Genomic DNA, 15,942 nt, shown 5'->3' with positions numbered 1-15,942 from the left:
CAGTGAATAATGTTAATGCTTACCTGCTATACAGCTGTCATCAGATATTGGTACATCCAGATAAATAAATCCTTTGTTATATAAACCTACAGAAGCAAAAGCACCTTGGTTTAGATGGAACACTAAGCAATACTAATTTTTTCAAAACTGACTCCTGCCTTTCTGCTATGTGCAGAAAATAAATAGAAGGGGGAAAGAATTATATTAAAGTTGCCAAATCTGTTTCCTACATATGCTCAGAAGTACAAAGTTTTTCTCACCATTTTTTTGTATAAATTTCTAGTATATGTGACTAATTAGAGTCACACTGGAAAATAATGAACTAAGGTCACGCTTCAAACAATAAAAATGCCTTAGGAAATAGTAATAATCATGCCTAATTGATAAATAATTGCTATTAATTATTGGTGGCTTAAACAAGATTTTATGTTGACAAAAGACCATTTCTACTAACCACTTACTATGTACTACATTGTAATCTAGTGATCCAGAGAGTTGAGGACCTGAATCGATGATCTTATCAATAGCGCATTTCTCAGGCAAAGTGCATATCTAAGAAAAGCAAAATATTTTCAATTAAGCTCTGTCCAAATTAACTTATTCCTAAGTCTTCTGAAATCTATTCATGTTTAAACCAATGATTATATGTAACTATCTAATGAACTACACGGTTTTTCATTTATTACTTTAGAATTCAAACAAAAAAACTATGCACATAGCCATCAATTAAGATGCCAAAGTAAACTACCAACAGAACTTAGAGAACAAAAGTAACCAAAAATATCAACATTTATAAGTAAGTAATAAGTGTTTACTAATAAATACCAGAATTTATTTTTTTGAATTGTAATAGATCCATTTGCTGACTGTGAATCCCTCAAATCAAAAGTTTATTCAAACCCCACATGAATGTTCTCAGTGATAGGAGGGTCACTACTATTACATAGTCTGACAGCTGTTTTCTAAGTCTCCCACTCATTAGATTTAATTTGTCCTCTGGAGTAGAGTAAAATGCAGACTAAGAAAAGTCCACATGCTCACTTACATTCCTTCAACTACACAGATATGACCTGGTCTCTAGACCCCTCACCACTTCACTCCTTTCCTCCAAATCAACATCCCTTCTAAAATGTATAAAGCTTTTACTGGTCTGCTCACTGGGAATACCATTTCCCTTGATGTTGAGTCTGTCATCCTATCAAAGCACCTACCACCTCAGTATATCTGTTTAGCACAGAGGTTAAGAGCTAGTTCCACAGTACACTGTCTGGGTCAAACCCTGGACCCTTAATAACTTGATGATTTCACACATGAAATGGAGGTACAAAAAGTACACACCTCTGGGTTGTTACGAGAATTGAATGAAACAATATAAAAAGCACTTGGAATAGTGCCTGGCATATCTGGCACACAGCAGGTGCTCAAAAGTGTTAGCCAATATTATTGTTGTTGTTAAACGATGCATCACGTCACTTTATATGAAACTTCTATCTAATTAACACCCACAGATTATTGCACACGAATCATGTCAAGTCTCCCTCACTATTAGAGTACCTTGTAAACCCATCCATATTCCAGCCTACAGCAAGATCATTTAAAATTGTGAATTTAAGTCTAATTGTCTTCAGGAAAACCATAGTGTCATTTTTTTAAGTTATTGAACTATTATAATTAAAAGTTATAAAATAATTTAAAACTAAAAATATAAACTAAAATTTTAACTTTTTAAGATATACACCTTTATGTCGTCTTCTGTGATATATCCAGCCTGCACCACCCACCATGCCTCTATGGTAATTTCCACTGGCTTTATTGGTAAAAGATCACGGGCTGTTTTCCGTCTGAAAAATTTCTGCAGTGGTACAAAAATTTGAGGAAAATTTTAAATTTGTACTCAACCTAAAATTACCACTTTTTTCTTTTATCCATCATATAATAAGACAGTTTCTAACAGGCTAAATAATTTATTTTAAAACTCTCATGTTTTAAGATCTTAAATATTCTAGATACATTCAATAGAAGGTCATTAATTCTTAAATTATTTCAAAACATTAATCATTTACCCTAAATTCAGAACTCAAATGATATCTAAGAGGTGAAAAATGCTTTTGGAAAACATATTTATTTCACCAATTAAGCGAATGCTGGGGGTGGAATGAGCAAGAAAAAAAAAAACACACACACACAGCAGGGAGGGTAAAATTAATTTTAAAAAATAAATTAAATGTTTTATACCTTAAAAATTTTTAACTCAATAATCTCTTCAGCTATAACCTAGAGAATTATTTTTTATCAAGATTTCTGTATTAAGCATATTTTAATTGATCAAAGAAATTAAAATTCATCATTTCTACCACTTAAAACTAATCGCACTAGTGAGGAGGGCAAAATGAGGAAGAAAGGGAAACTATTAACTTACTTTTGATGATCTACACTGATTCATAAGATCAATGTACTGGTTTCTTCCTATGCCAAGAAGTCTTAGACCTAAAAGAAAGAGGCTTTCCTTTAAAAACATTTAAACAATTTTAGGAAATCTCTTCAGAAAAGCCTTCAGTTTTTATTCATCTTTGCATGGTCAATCTATCAAATATAAAAAGAATTCTTCAAATAAAATATAAAAGAAAACTAAACTGTGGGAGAGAAGAATTCAGCTGACACTTTTAACAATGCTAAATGAGAAAAAATTTTTAAAGAAGTTCTTCCAATTTCAAGATGTCAAAGTGTACTTCTCAGTGAAAATTTCCTCTTACACAACAGGACTACCTCACATTTCAAATACATACTTCACTAAAATAAGCATAATAAAACACCAACAAATTATGTTAGTAAAAACGTAACAATGTATTGCACTGCAAAAATATTGTGTATGAGTTTTCTTTCCTCATTTGGTATGCAACACAGCCCAGCTATCAGAAAGAACTTCATTCTCTACAAATATATAGATTAGTGTCATTTTTCTGATTCTACCATTCCAAAATATTCCTCTCTTAAACATTTAGACTAAATCTTACACTTGACTTGTATCACCTGACAAAATTTCCATTTATAACAAAGCTACTGTTTTCATCTTTCAGAAGTGTTTCACGGTAAAAACCACATTAAGATACTGACAGACAATAGCAACAATAGCATGCACGTACAAAGACATACCCTAAACATTATCTCCTTCCACAAAATTAAATACTTACAGTCAGCAGCAGTAAAATTGGGCAATGAATCATAACTTTTCTCACTGTTCATAATATCCTTTAAAAAAAATTAAAGAATTTAAATGCAAAAGTTCCTTAGATAAAAACATGTGTATAAATGTATATGTATAGATGCATATAAATATAGATTACTAGAGCCAAACAAAGTAACAATAATTGTTTCACAAAGCACTGAGATCACAGTTCGGTAGCCCACAGCATGCACATCACATTGTGGCACTTACCACTGGGCCCCAATCTAGTAATTGAAGGTCAGAGTGTCAAGTCTGGGTTTCTCATAGTGCTCTCTATGAATCCCAGACAGAGGCCCTATAATCTCTGCCCTCTAGAAGCTATGCAAGGAATACCTCTATCAGAGGTCAGAATTCTAACCTCTTCATGCTTCATACCTGATCCCAGATACCTACCCTGAGAGTAGGCCAAGTAATGTAACATAGTTCCATCCATGTGCATCAAAAACACACATTACTAACAAAGATTTTTTAGCTACTTAGTACTTTTTGCTCCAATTATCCCAATTAGCAAGGAGTTAAACTCAGTATCCAGCATCTACCAACCCCAATCTGTTTCGCCAATAATTAACCAACTTATTACCATGGGGGTAAGACCCATTTTAACCCAGGAACTATACCTAGTGGTAGACAAACAGAAAACCAGAGAACAGCAAGCACATGGATATAACTAAAAGATGGTAAATGCGATGAAATCCTCTTTATCTCCCTCAAATCTTGCAGACAGTAGCAGAAAAATAATCGGAGATTGCAACAACTATTCTACTTACTGATGAGCTGCCATCTTCATTATGCTACCTTGGTTCTAGGGAAAAGGGACTGACAGAAACCTGGGCTGTCAGATGTCAAGCTTTACTCTGGCATTTCCTTCAAAATATGGATATGGAAAACATGGGGCTGTACATGAAGAAGGGACTTACGGAGATAAGCAAAGGGAACGCAAAGGTAAGGAAGACATCATAAAGAGAGCTATCCTCCCTGCTATTGCAGGTTCCTACTCCCTTTAGTTCTAGGCTTCTTTCTGCTCTTAAAGTGGTTAGTGAACTCAAAACAGTAGCACTCAAACATAATTAAGTAATAACTGAAAACTAGATAGATATTGCCAATCTTTACCTAAAGGTCACTTAATAGCAATACAGAACTGGTATTTGAAGTTATTCAACATAGGCCTAAAAACTGCCTTCGGGAAAAAAAAAAAAAGGTAATACTTGAAAGTTAGTAATTATATAAAGAGATTAGCAGCCAGGGCTACTGACATATTTCTCTTTTCTGACACATGTATTACATGTATTACACAATGTTGAATCTATGTCACCATTTAGTCTTTCTACAGCTAGTGAATATATATATTTTCTCTGAGCTTAATGTTCAATTTTCATCCTTAATCATATATTAAAGCAATAAATTTTATAGAGACTGCAAATATAAATGACTGTTTAATGCTACAATAGCACAAAAAGTCAACAAGAACACAGAATAGAAATACATACCTTTCCAATGTGAAAATCCTGATAACGACATCTACTTGCGTAAGTGTGACTAAAACAGTTAACTTATAACCAGCAGTCCTTTTTACATTGTAAGCTCAGAAACCATGGCCACTGGAGCTGAGAGCTACAGAGCTGGTCCTCACCTACAAGGTGCCCTTGCCATGTAGCCCCACCCTTATCCTAATGGTTCACCTGTACTGTAAACTCACCTCCATAATCCCAGTGTAATATGAAAATGGTGTTATCCGCAGGCCCTTAACCATAATATCCGACAAATGATAAGGGTACAGCATGAGATGCTCTCGACTATATTTCAGGAGTTCCTCGTAGTATTTGCGTTCATCTTTCTTGACATGTTTAACTGGGGAGAAATAAGAAACTCTCCAGTTTTATTCAGGTTTCTTATAGTTACATATCAATTATAAATGCAACAAGCAATGCATTACAGACTAATATTAAGTACAAAGAAAAGTACATGTTGGAAGAGAATAAATAAAATATTCTAAATCAGAACAAAGAAACAAGAAACAGAATTCAGAGTAAATAAGTAAAATGCACAATAGGACAGATAAAGAAAAATAGTTCTTACCAAATCAGAAACAAGTGTGGAACCACCAGTATACAGCCACCCACCAAAGTGTAAAACATAGGCTATACTGCATCAGATCCCTTACTATATTACTTTACAAGATGGCCAAACTGAATGCTAGTTTTCAATGGAGTTAAATTCATTTTTTAAAATTATTTACTTTTCATTTTTTAAATGTAAAAAGTCTTCTGACTTCTACGGAATACATTTAAATAGAAAACTAATTCTGAAATACTATGCTTAAAATGACACACAGGAGGGGCAGACTAAGAGGTCAAACAGTAGACTTATTAAAGTAATCTGACAGAAATAAAGAGCAAAAATTAAAAAGGATAAAAAACTCATAGAGGCAACTACGTTCAAAGGTTGTTACAATTATTATAGTCATTCATTAAAGTTATATTATTTGGAAAATTAGGAAGACAAAAAACTCATAGTCAAAAATTATTAAGAACTAGTGCATATATAATGAAAAGATAGATTTATGGAAATGACAAACCAGCAAGTTATTTCCATCTCAATGTAAAAATGCCTTACTTACCTAAGTTATTTCTGTACCGTAACTGATTGCGGATACTGTATAGAACCACCTGCTTTTCATATTCTCTCTGTGAATTTCCAAGGCTCTACAAATAAATTTCAAATAGATTTTAAATAGCTTCTAAACTAAACAATACTACTTCTTTCTATAAAATTTCAAAACCATACTCCCTAATTTTATCTTGGCATCTTTAATAATTTCCATAACTAAATAAAGAATATTTTCTTAAATTTTATTTTCTAACTTTCCTGCTATACATTAGAGTATAGATTCAATGTGTTTATTTTCAGTCTGCATTTTTAAAAAGACCCAGTAAAATTAACTACAGCATTTAATATCAAATAAAAATGTAGTTTGAGAGCACACCTCTATTTACGTTCTACTGTCCCGCTTTCTGACGAACCCAATTTGGGTGTGTTGAATGATGAATGGATAGATGGTTTCTTGTACCTACATTTCTTTAAACTTAAGAAAGACAACTAAGGACAGATGTCTGTTTCTGATAATCATTCGTAACTGAGGGCTATGATCACTAAAAATTAAGATTTCTGGAAAATGTACATTTCAAATATACTTCTAAATCATAAGATTTCTTCTTAAAAACACCATTTTTTTTAATGGGCTCATGCCATTAGAAAACATTTAGACAATTTTAGAATTCTGATAGATACTTCTGAATGAGTAGAAATCTTTCTAGTTGTGCATTTACTACCTTAAGTTCAAAGTTGGGTTCTCATGAAAGCAAAGAATCAATTAATTTGCTTGATTATAGTCAACAATATATTTGATGCATGACTATAAACTTAATTTAATATATTACTACTAATAACCCACATTCTAATTACTAGGTATGGTCTTTCCAATGCACTATAAAATGAAATTAGACATCTTAGGAGAATAACGACTGGAAGATTAGAGGATTCAGTACACAGTAGTTCTTACCCATAGGGTTTTGAAAATCAAGGTAGATGTCCATTTGCATATCTTTCACTTAAGACAATCTTCACAAAACTCATATCTAAATAAGTTGGTACATAACTAGATCCAGTGACAGGTAGTATTTTAGGAAAAAGGAGACATGAGGTGAGAAAACTAAATATCTTTTTTCTTGCATCTAGATTAATATAGTTTATCACGGTTTAAACCAGCACTCGCGCTACTGCCAGAATGTGCTTTTATTGTTTTCATCTGTTTTAACATTACAAGTAGTCAGCAGCAGTGTTCATTATAGAAAAACTACTTATTCTACCATCCTTGATGCAGTACCAAAGCAAGGGTGGAAGATATTTAGAGGACTCAAAATATTAAACTTTCTGAAAAACTTTTAAAGGGTTTCCTCTAGCTCTGCTATCAAATTAAAATCTCCTTCTCAGAGAACACTGGACACACATACGTACACACTCACATAAGCAAACAATTTTGCTAAAATCTTAGCACCTTCCAAAATTGAGTTTTTGCTCTTCTGTTCCAAAGTAAGTCCCTTAACTTTCCCTTACTTGCAGAATTGTCTCCCTTTCAAATTCTGTTCCTGGCAATTCCAGAATAAAAGTACAAATCATGCCACTTACAGAAAACATAAGGGTCCATTATTTATAAACTTCATCAGATAATACAATACTTATTAAATATCTAAGCTTTTGTGCTAGGCATTACTAGTCCTCAGAAATCAAGACATATGTGCACACAAATATCTAAAAACTACATTAAAAGATGTTTTTTTCTTCACCAGCCAAGTTTGTAAAATATAATTGCTTTGTCCAGAGACTCTTTGGCTACCCCTCCTATTCCTACTCCCTATCTCCCACCATCTATACTGTAAAACGTTGTTGCCACAACAGGAGTGACTAGAGAAAGGTCATTTAACTCTGAGACAATGCTGACCCTGCAGAAATACCGACCAGATCTGACAGATAAAGCTGGGCTATGTATAAAAGGAACTAAAACAGATGACACAGGAATAAGGAACTGGATACACACACCCATTATGCATCAGAGTATGATAAAAACACAAAGAATTTCTAAAGCCTTTGTGCCTACAAACCGCAATCCTAACATTTACTTAGGAAAATGTTTAATTGACATATCTTGAATTATACAGCACCATATCATACAAGTTCCCTTACAAGAAAACAATTATGAATTGTTTTGAACGATGAATAGAGATAATGGAAATCCTGAAAAAAATGATCCTATCAAAACTTCTTAAATGTATTTTTTAAGTCGGGCATAGTCCATATCACATAAAAAACTTCATTTCACCCATATAAAAAATGTTGGCTTAAAATATTTTTTTAAATCTGAATTTCCTTCCCCCAGCTTTCAAAACTGGGAAATATGAGTCATTTCCAAATTAAATCTATCAAAACATACTGGAAACTATATCAAAGTACTTAGTACGTACAAAGCCAAAAGACAAATTCTTTCCATCCAAGGAACAGTTCCCACTTTTAAAAAAGACTGCACTATGCGATTTATTCAAACACCACAATTGCATGGAACTTTGAATAGGAAGTGAGATACAATAGGTTAGCATAGACTGGAGTGAAATAGTAACACATCCCAGAGTAATTTGGGCAGATAATAAAAAATATATTTACAGCCTCCCCCTCCCCAGCCCTGAGGATCTGAGGGAAGGTGCGGATGTGCTGGACATCCTCACCTGGACTGGTGTTGATGTTGTCACAAACATTGGGACTGGTAGTTTGATGTGCTGAGCCCTCGAGCATGGGACTTGCCCTTATGAAGCTCGTTACTGCAAAGGAGAGGCTAAACTTGCATATAATTGTGCCTAAGAGTCTCCCCCTGAGTACCTCTTTGTTGCTCAGATGTGGCCCTCTCTCTCTCTAACTGAGCCATCTCGACAGGTGAACTCGCTGCCCTCCCCCCTACATGGGACCCAACTCCCAGGGGTGTAAATCTCCCTGGCAATGCAGAATATGACTCCCAGGGATGAATGTGGACCCGGTACCGTGGGACTGAGAGTATGTTCTTGACCAAAAGGGGGATGCAAAATGAAACGAAATAGTTTCATTGGCTGAGAGATTTCAAATGGAGTTGAGAGGTCACTCTGGTGGACATTCTTATGCACTACATAGATAACACCTCTTAGGTTTTAATGTATTGGAATAGCTAGAAGTAAATACCTGAAACTACCAAACTCCAACCCAGCAGTCTGGACTCCTGAAGACAATTATATAATAATGTAGATTACAAGGGGTGACAGTGTGATTGTGAAGACCTTGTGGATCACACCCCCTTTATCTAGTGTATGGATGAGTAGAAAAATGGGGATAAAAACTAAAGGACAAATGGGGTGGGAATGGGGGGGATGATTTGGGTGTTCTTTTTTCACTTTTATTCTTTATTCTTGTTCTGGTTCTTTCTGATGTAAGGAAAATGTTCAGACATAGATTGTGGTGATGAACGCATAACTATGTTATCATACTGTGGACAGTGGATTGTATACCATGGATGATTATACAGTGTGTGAATGTATTTCAAAACTGAATTTAAAAAAAAAAAAAAAAGACTGCACTATGGCTGCACTGGAAAAATCTGATGTTATCATTCATTCACTCAAAAAAAAAAAATATTACTAAGAGCCAACAATGTGTTAGGTGTTCAGAATGCAAAGGCAAAACAAATAATGGAGCCTGAAAATGCAACATAGTGGAGTAAGTGTTATGATGGGTGAAAAACACAGCACTACTGCAACACACAGTGGACCCTCCAACATAGTGAAGGGTCAACTTCTCCAGATTTAGGAGGTAAGGGATGTCCTGAGTAAGACTCAAAAAGAAGCTGCTAATAACCTGTACTGGTGATAGGATTGGGCTTGCCCAAACAGTACCAAGGCTAGAAAAAGTCCATGGAAGCAAACCTTATACAGATGGGTTTTGCAAAACCTTCTACAAGTGGCCAAGCTTATCCTACACTAAAACAGCCATTGTTTTAAGTGCTCTTACAAAAAAAAAAAAAAAAAAAAAGAGTTTTAACACTATCCCGTGATTATACTTAATAGTCATGACTAAGTTTTAGAAACCCTTCTGCCAGTACTAATTAATTAAGATCAATCATGTATGTTAGATATAGTGAAATCATTCATTTTTCTTCCATTATGCTACCCATATTTTGGCCAAAGGGAGAGTAGAGAAAGAATGTAAACAGGAAGAAAAGAATTTTGGTTCTTCTAGCCATCCACTTGGATATGCCACAAGTTTCCACCAAAGCCATTGTTCAAGTTTAACAAGAGAAACTTATTTCTTTAGGTTTAGAGCTTTGTCCAGTTAAAGATAAATGCCACATGGGCAGCTACTGATACCCAAGAATTCTAAATTCCTTATATCTCTCTCTTCCCTTTCTTGTTATTTGGTATCTTACAGTAAACGCATTTTCTTCACATGATGTATCACCTCAGCCTAAAATTATTCATATTCATTTCCCAGAGCTAAGCCCCCAAGCTGAGGAGAGGAAAGGTAAACTACAATAATCTTTATACTATTACTACCACCATCCAAGCTCTCCAAAATACCACTATCCAGAACCAATGGAAAACAGAATTTCTCTTTCAACCAGTAGAATGGGAAAAACTTGCAAGTCAATCTATGACCAAAGAGTGCCTTACGTGTAGCACTTATCACTACTTTCAAACCTATCCTGTCTAACCTTATTCATTTCTCTGTTTACTGGCTATCCTTTATTACTAAAATGAAATCAGTCTGTTTTGCTGACTGATGTAAATTTCCTGCACCCAGAACAAGACATAGCACTCAGTAAATGCTCAATAAATATTAAACAATTGAGTAAAACTGACAAATACGTGAGAATTAACATTCAGCCCAAAACCTCATGTCACTCTCCTGTTGAAACATCTGCAGTAAACCCATCTTGACTAGAGGATAAAGTCCAACAAAAACAAGTAAACAAACACCTTCAAAATCTGGCCATGACTGCTTTTCCAGCCTCATCTGCTACCACCACCCACGCACTCAACAAAACTCCAACCTCCAAAATCCGACGATGTTAAGTTGCTCGCTACTCTAGAGATGTGCTCTTTCACTCCTCCAAGCTTTGTAAAAATGACTTTTCCTCTCCCTGGAAAAATCTTTTTTCCTCTCATATCTAACTCTTACTCGTCCTTTACTCGCCCAATTTAAATGCCTCCTCTACATATCCTCCCAACTCTCCCTGGAAAATTCCTTATTACTTCCCCTTATGCTCTCACTATAATGGAAGTACGTATGAGCTCCTGTCGCCTTGTATCGTTTTCATTTGTTTCTTGTCTCGCTTTCCCAACATCCTGAGGCTCTGGAGTCCAAGACCATGTTTAATTCTCTGTATCGCAGACGTCTAGCTCAGTGCCTCGCTGAACCGAGGATACAGGCAGAGGCGCCAGGCGAGTCCTGCGGACACCATTCCACCCCATTCAGCAACCTCTCCAACCTGCCCCTGTGGCACCAGAACCAGACCCTCCTCACCCCTGGGAAGCGAATAGGTTTTTATTCCCGAGACCTTGGCGGGGGAAAAGATGGGAGTCATCCGAGAAGCCCGGGTCCGCGGGCGAGGAGAGCAGATGATGGCGGGGCAGGGCTGAACAGGTCGGGGCCCAGGTCCCAGGTTCCCGCCGTACCTGCCTCACATTGGCCGGCAACTTGCTCCAGGGGTAGTTGTGCCGGATGTGGAACTCCACGTCTATGTTCATGATGCTGGGGGCCCGGGCCCCGGCCGGCGGCCGCCGCTGAAGCGACGCCTCCCGCCTGCCCGCCCCCGGCCTGACAGGGGAGCTCGCGGAACGCCCCGCGCCTCACTCTGCGGAAGTCCCGGGCTGCTCCATGGCCAGGGTTCCCGACTGCTCGGCGCGGCCCCGGCCACGAGGAACAGAAAGAGCAGAGATGGATGGCAGAAGTGCCTTGCCAGCTCCAAGTTTCTCTTCCTAGTTTCCACACACCGGAAATGGCTTTCGGTTACGTCACTTCCTCCCGCTGGAGCGAGAGCGGAGAAGTGGAGCACCGCCCTGGCCTCCGACCCCGCCCCCCTAGGCTTTCGGGGCGGAGCAACCGGGACAAGGGGTACAACGCCCACCTGCTGCACCGTCTCCACCTGTCAGTCTCTGAACGAATTGAAATAGTTGGTTGAGTCTACATTGCCATTGTTGGATGACCTAGTTTCCCAAAACGTGAACCACGTTGGACCAGGCACTGGGGTCCACACATGAGAAGGGGAGACTTGGGAAGGAGGCTTCAAATAGGGGAAGAGTGTGAGCCCACTAGGGCTTCTCCACAGGCCCGAGAGGGGCCCAGGTGGACGGGGTTCAAACTCCTGAGGGAAGAATTGATAAGTCAGAGCTTTCCTCCAGTTAAACGAGAAGCTTTCCAAGGAGTTGCCGCATCTTACGAAAGGGGCATGTTCGCTGGGCTCTACTTCTAAGGTCCAAAGTGTTGTAGGGATTCTGGGGGCTGAAATTTTAAACAGCTGGTGCTGACAAGGGGGCAGCAAAGATCCCTCTTGAGCTTTGGCATGTGGCTTCTCAGTTTCTGCTTTCTTCTGCTCTATACAAATGCTTGCAGAGTCACTCTTTAAAAGAAGAAATCCAGCCTATCTTAGTTTCAGCTCTAGTGAGAAGATCTTAGGGAACAATTTCTTCCAGAATTTGTTACACTGGCTGTGGCGGATTGAATTGTGTACCTCAAAAAAACATGTTCTTAAAGGTAATCCATTCCTGTGGCTGTGAACCCATTATAAATAGGAAGTTTTGATGAGGTTATTTTTAGTTAAAGTAAGGCCAACTGAATCAGGATGGGTCTAAATCCTATTACTGGAGGTCCTAAAGAGAAGCAAGAAGCTGGAAGACAATGGAAGGCAGAGGAGAAAGGCCATGGTGAAGTGCCTTGTGACAGAAAAGACAAGGACCAGGTATGACTGGCAGGCAGCCCCAGAATACCAAAGTCTTTGGGCAAAAAGATCTACTTGCTGACACCTTGATTTTGGACTTCTCCTAGCCTCAAAACCATTAGCCAATAAATTCCCATTGTTTAAGCCAATTCATTGTGTGGTATTTGTTTTAACAGTGAGGAAACTAAGATACTGGCTTAGCAAACCCATGACCACTGCCACTGTCAGCAACCAGAGACAAGTTCAATATTTTCTTAACTATTTTTTTAGTTGTATACAGAACTTTTTATAAAATGGCTAGCCTACTTGACACATAGCAGGAACCCCACTATGTCTGTTGAATTGAAAGAAATATGGAAAACACTGTGCTTGCAAAGGTATATTGTTCTCATGGTATCCATTTAGCTCATAACTAAATGCTTTGGGTCCTATGTTTACTGACACTCATCTTAAAGTTAGCTGAGCTCTAACCACGAGTCATTCATCCAACAAATATTGACTGATGGTCTGCTATGTATTAAGTCCTTGACTTGCAATAGATTGCTATTCACCACAACTCTGTGAAAGAGTACCACCTTTACTATCCCAATTTAATAGAAGAGGAAACTGAGGCATGGCAGGACTATATGACATGCTCACAAGATCACACAGGTAGAAGTGACAGAGCTAAAGTAGAGCCCAAGGCTGTCTTACTTCAGAACTATCATTTTAATTCCCCAACTCAGGCTTACTCACTGACCTATTATGCCTCCAGTTTCAATTTAGTTGATATTCATGTAAAGCCAATGACACAAATCCCCACCTCACCGCCAATTTTTTTTTTTACAATTCTAAGTGTAGAAGAACCCATATTCTTCCAAAGTCTAACTTTCATTTAATGCAACATAACTAACAATGCCAATTAAAGTCAATTTAATTTTTAAAGCCCTGTAAACAACTACCTTAAACAAGATAAAATATTGTATTCTATTTAATTATAGCAGTTAATTAGGTGAAGGCCTGTTAAACTCACCTTTTTTATGTATCAAAAAATATCGAGTATAGCACAGACACATTTAAAACTACAAAAGTAGATACAGGACAGTAGAGGTGAACTTATACCCACTAAATCAATAAGGCACAGATCTTTGAAAATTTGATCCTGGTGAATAGAAAAGATTGTCACTGAGTGAGTGACTGAGAAAGGCAGAAATTTGAAGGAGGAAATGGTATTGGGTCAAAGGTATGTGGACAGGAAGAATCCAAATAACAAGCCCTTAAGAGTAGGAACCGGAAACAGCATTTGGCTTATGAAAATCGGGTGACCTGCCTCATTTCCCCAAGATGACCATTCTTTGGAAGGTTGGAAACAAAGCAGTTCAGAGAGACTACAGATCAAGCACAGGGCTCAATAGCTTGCTCTGCTGGGAAGTTGAAGAACACTGCTCCCCAGCCTCCAACAAGCTGTAAACAGCACCTGCTAATTGGGCTCCACCAATGAGTGATGAGCATGACATCACTAATGAGCATGACATCATTGTGACTTTTTGGCAGCCTTTAGATCCCTGACTCTGGCCTCTGCTACTTCTGCCTCTTTAGACCAGTGGGGTCAGGAACTGCAGAGTGTTAGAAGCCCAATCCCAGAAGCTGCCAATCATATCGACTGGTGGATAAACAATGTGTTAAAAATACAAGTGGAATGAGATTAAATTTTATCTGGCTTTACCAGCCCGCACTAAGGAAAATTACCCACTGGTATGAGCAATCTACCCTTCAGAAAAACTACACAACTATTTCATTCCTAAAATTTCAATAAAAATAATTAGTGGCGGCAACTTGAAAGTCGTCTGGTGATCTAATTTCACAGGCCCCAGCATGTCACTCCCCTAACCAAATAAATACGTCCAACACCCAAAGGGCTGATGCCTCAAATTTCATAAATAAGACAAAAGATCATTGTAATTCAAATGCAAATACACTTAAGAGGAATAGTACCTTTTTGGCTTTATCATTTATTTTATTATACATGGATTGCATCCTTTACTGAGAGCAACGTGGAAAGGGAAAGAGGCCAGGGATTAGAAGAGATGAGGGAAGCACAACGGTGTCTAGGAAGAAAGGGGAGGAAGTCAGGTATACATTTTCCATTCCACAATTTTGACGTTTGACCTTGGTCCTGGGTTCCATACTCTTTGTGCTTCGCTTTGTTCCATGGACCAATTCCTCTACCCATCCACCCCCTGCCCCCTCCTCTCTGGACACCCTCAGGGCTTTTGCCCTTGCTATTTCCTCTGCCTTGCATTCCTTTCTCTGACTTTTGTACAGCAGGGTCCAGTCAGCCCACCAACCACCCTCTCCAACTTAGCCACTTCTCACTCTCTAACACATTCCCTTGGTTTCTTTCCTTTGCAGCAGAGAATCACTATCAGATGTTATCCTATTTGGTTTCTTGTCCCTGGAAGGAAAGACGTTGTCTGTCTTGTTCATCAGTCTATCTCCAGTACCTACAATAGTACATCATGCATTATAAGTGCTCAATAAATACCATAAACTACACCAAATGAATGAAAGAATTAGAAAAGTGACATCTCTCTCTGATCTCTCAAATGTCAACTCAGTCAAGCCTTCTCTGATCACCTTATTCAAAGTGGTAACACATCTCCAGCACCCCTCATCTCCCTCCCCTGTTCTTTCTCCATAGCATTTATTATATCTAATATACTTAGCCATTTACTTATCTTTGAAAACTATTTGTCTCCTCTATTAGACTGGACACTCCCTGAAGGCAGGGAAGTTTGTCTGTTTTATTACCTGCTGTGTCCCCAGCCTTAGAACACCACATAGTAGGCATTCAATAAATATTTAATGGCTGGATAGATTTTACATGGGGAGCCCAGCTGAATTCTCATAAAAATGAAATTTTGGGATTCTCTTGAAAATTTTGAAAATTCCACATCACTGGACCCCCATTCCCACAACAGTCAGCAGAGCAGAGGAGAAGCTGCCTCACCTAGGGGGGCACGGGCTTTCCCATGGGCCATAGCCTCTGCTACTCCCTGCTGTCTCCCTGTTATGGAGGCCATCAGTCAGGAAAATCATCACACTTGCACTTTGTTTACTTTGGTTGGAGAAATATTTCTGCACCCTTGTCTCTGCTGGAAGTGAATTAAATGAAAGTTAGACCAGCAGGCCCAGTTGCCCATCCTTTCTTACCTCACACACTTTGGAA

General features: G+C 38.0%; 1 protein-coding gene across 2 annotated transcripts in view; it reads right to left on the bottom strand.

Annotated features, from left to right (window-relative positions):
• FAM91A1 (family with sequence similarity 91 member A1) overlaps positions 1–11,784 on the bottom strand; it is a 47,028-nt gene extending 35,244 nt beyond the window's left edge. The window contains exons 1-8 of one of the 2 annotated variants that reach the window (XM_037803093.1): positions 11,473–11,784; positions 5,844–5,928; positions 4,923–5,074; positions 3,192–3,249; positions 2,420–2,487; positions 1,739–1,852; positions 462–552; positions 24–86 (exon numbers count right to left, since the gene is read on the bottom strand). In XM_037803093.1, the coding sequence (XP_037659021.1) occupies positions 24–86; positions 462–552; positions 1,739–1,852; positions 2,420–2,487; positions 3,192–3,249; positions 4,923–5,074; positions 5,844–5,928; positions 11,473–11,544 (703 nt within the window). In that variant the 5' untranslated portion in view covers positions 11,545–11,784. Of the gene's footprint in view, positions 1–23; positions 87–461; positions 553–1,738; positions 1,853–2,419; positions 2,488–3,191; positions 3,250–4,922; positions 5,075–5,843; positions 5,929–11,472 lie in introns of those variants that run through there. The other variant, XM_037803094.1, reaches the window with a different exon arrangement.
• Between the last annotated feature and the right edge of the window lie 4,158 nt (positions 11,785–15,942).

This window comes from Choloepus didactylus, chromosome 14 (genome assembly GCF_015220235.1).
Source record: "Choloepus didactylus isolate mChoDid1 chromosome 14, mChoDid1.pri, whole genome shotgun sequence".
In the NCBI taxonomy this organism is placed as follows: domain Eukaryota; kingdom Metazoa; phylum Chordata; class Mammalia; order Pilosa; family Megalonychidae; genus Choloepus; species Choloepus didactylus.
Note: the sequence above shows the minus strand (reverse complement) of the source record. Positions and strands in the feature narration are given on the sequence as shown.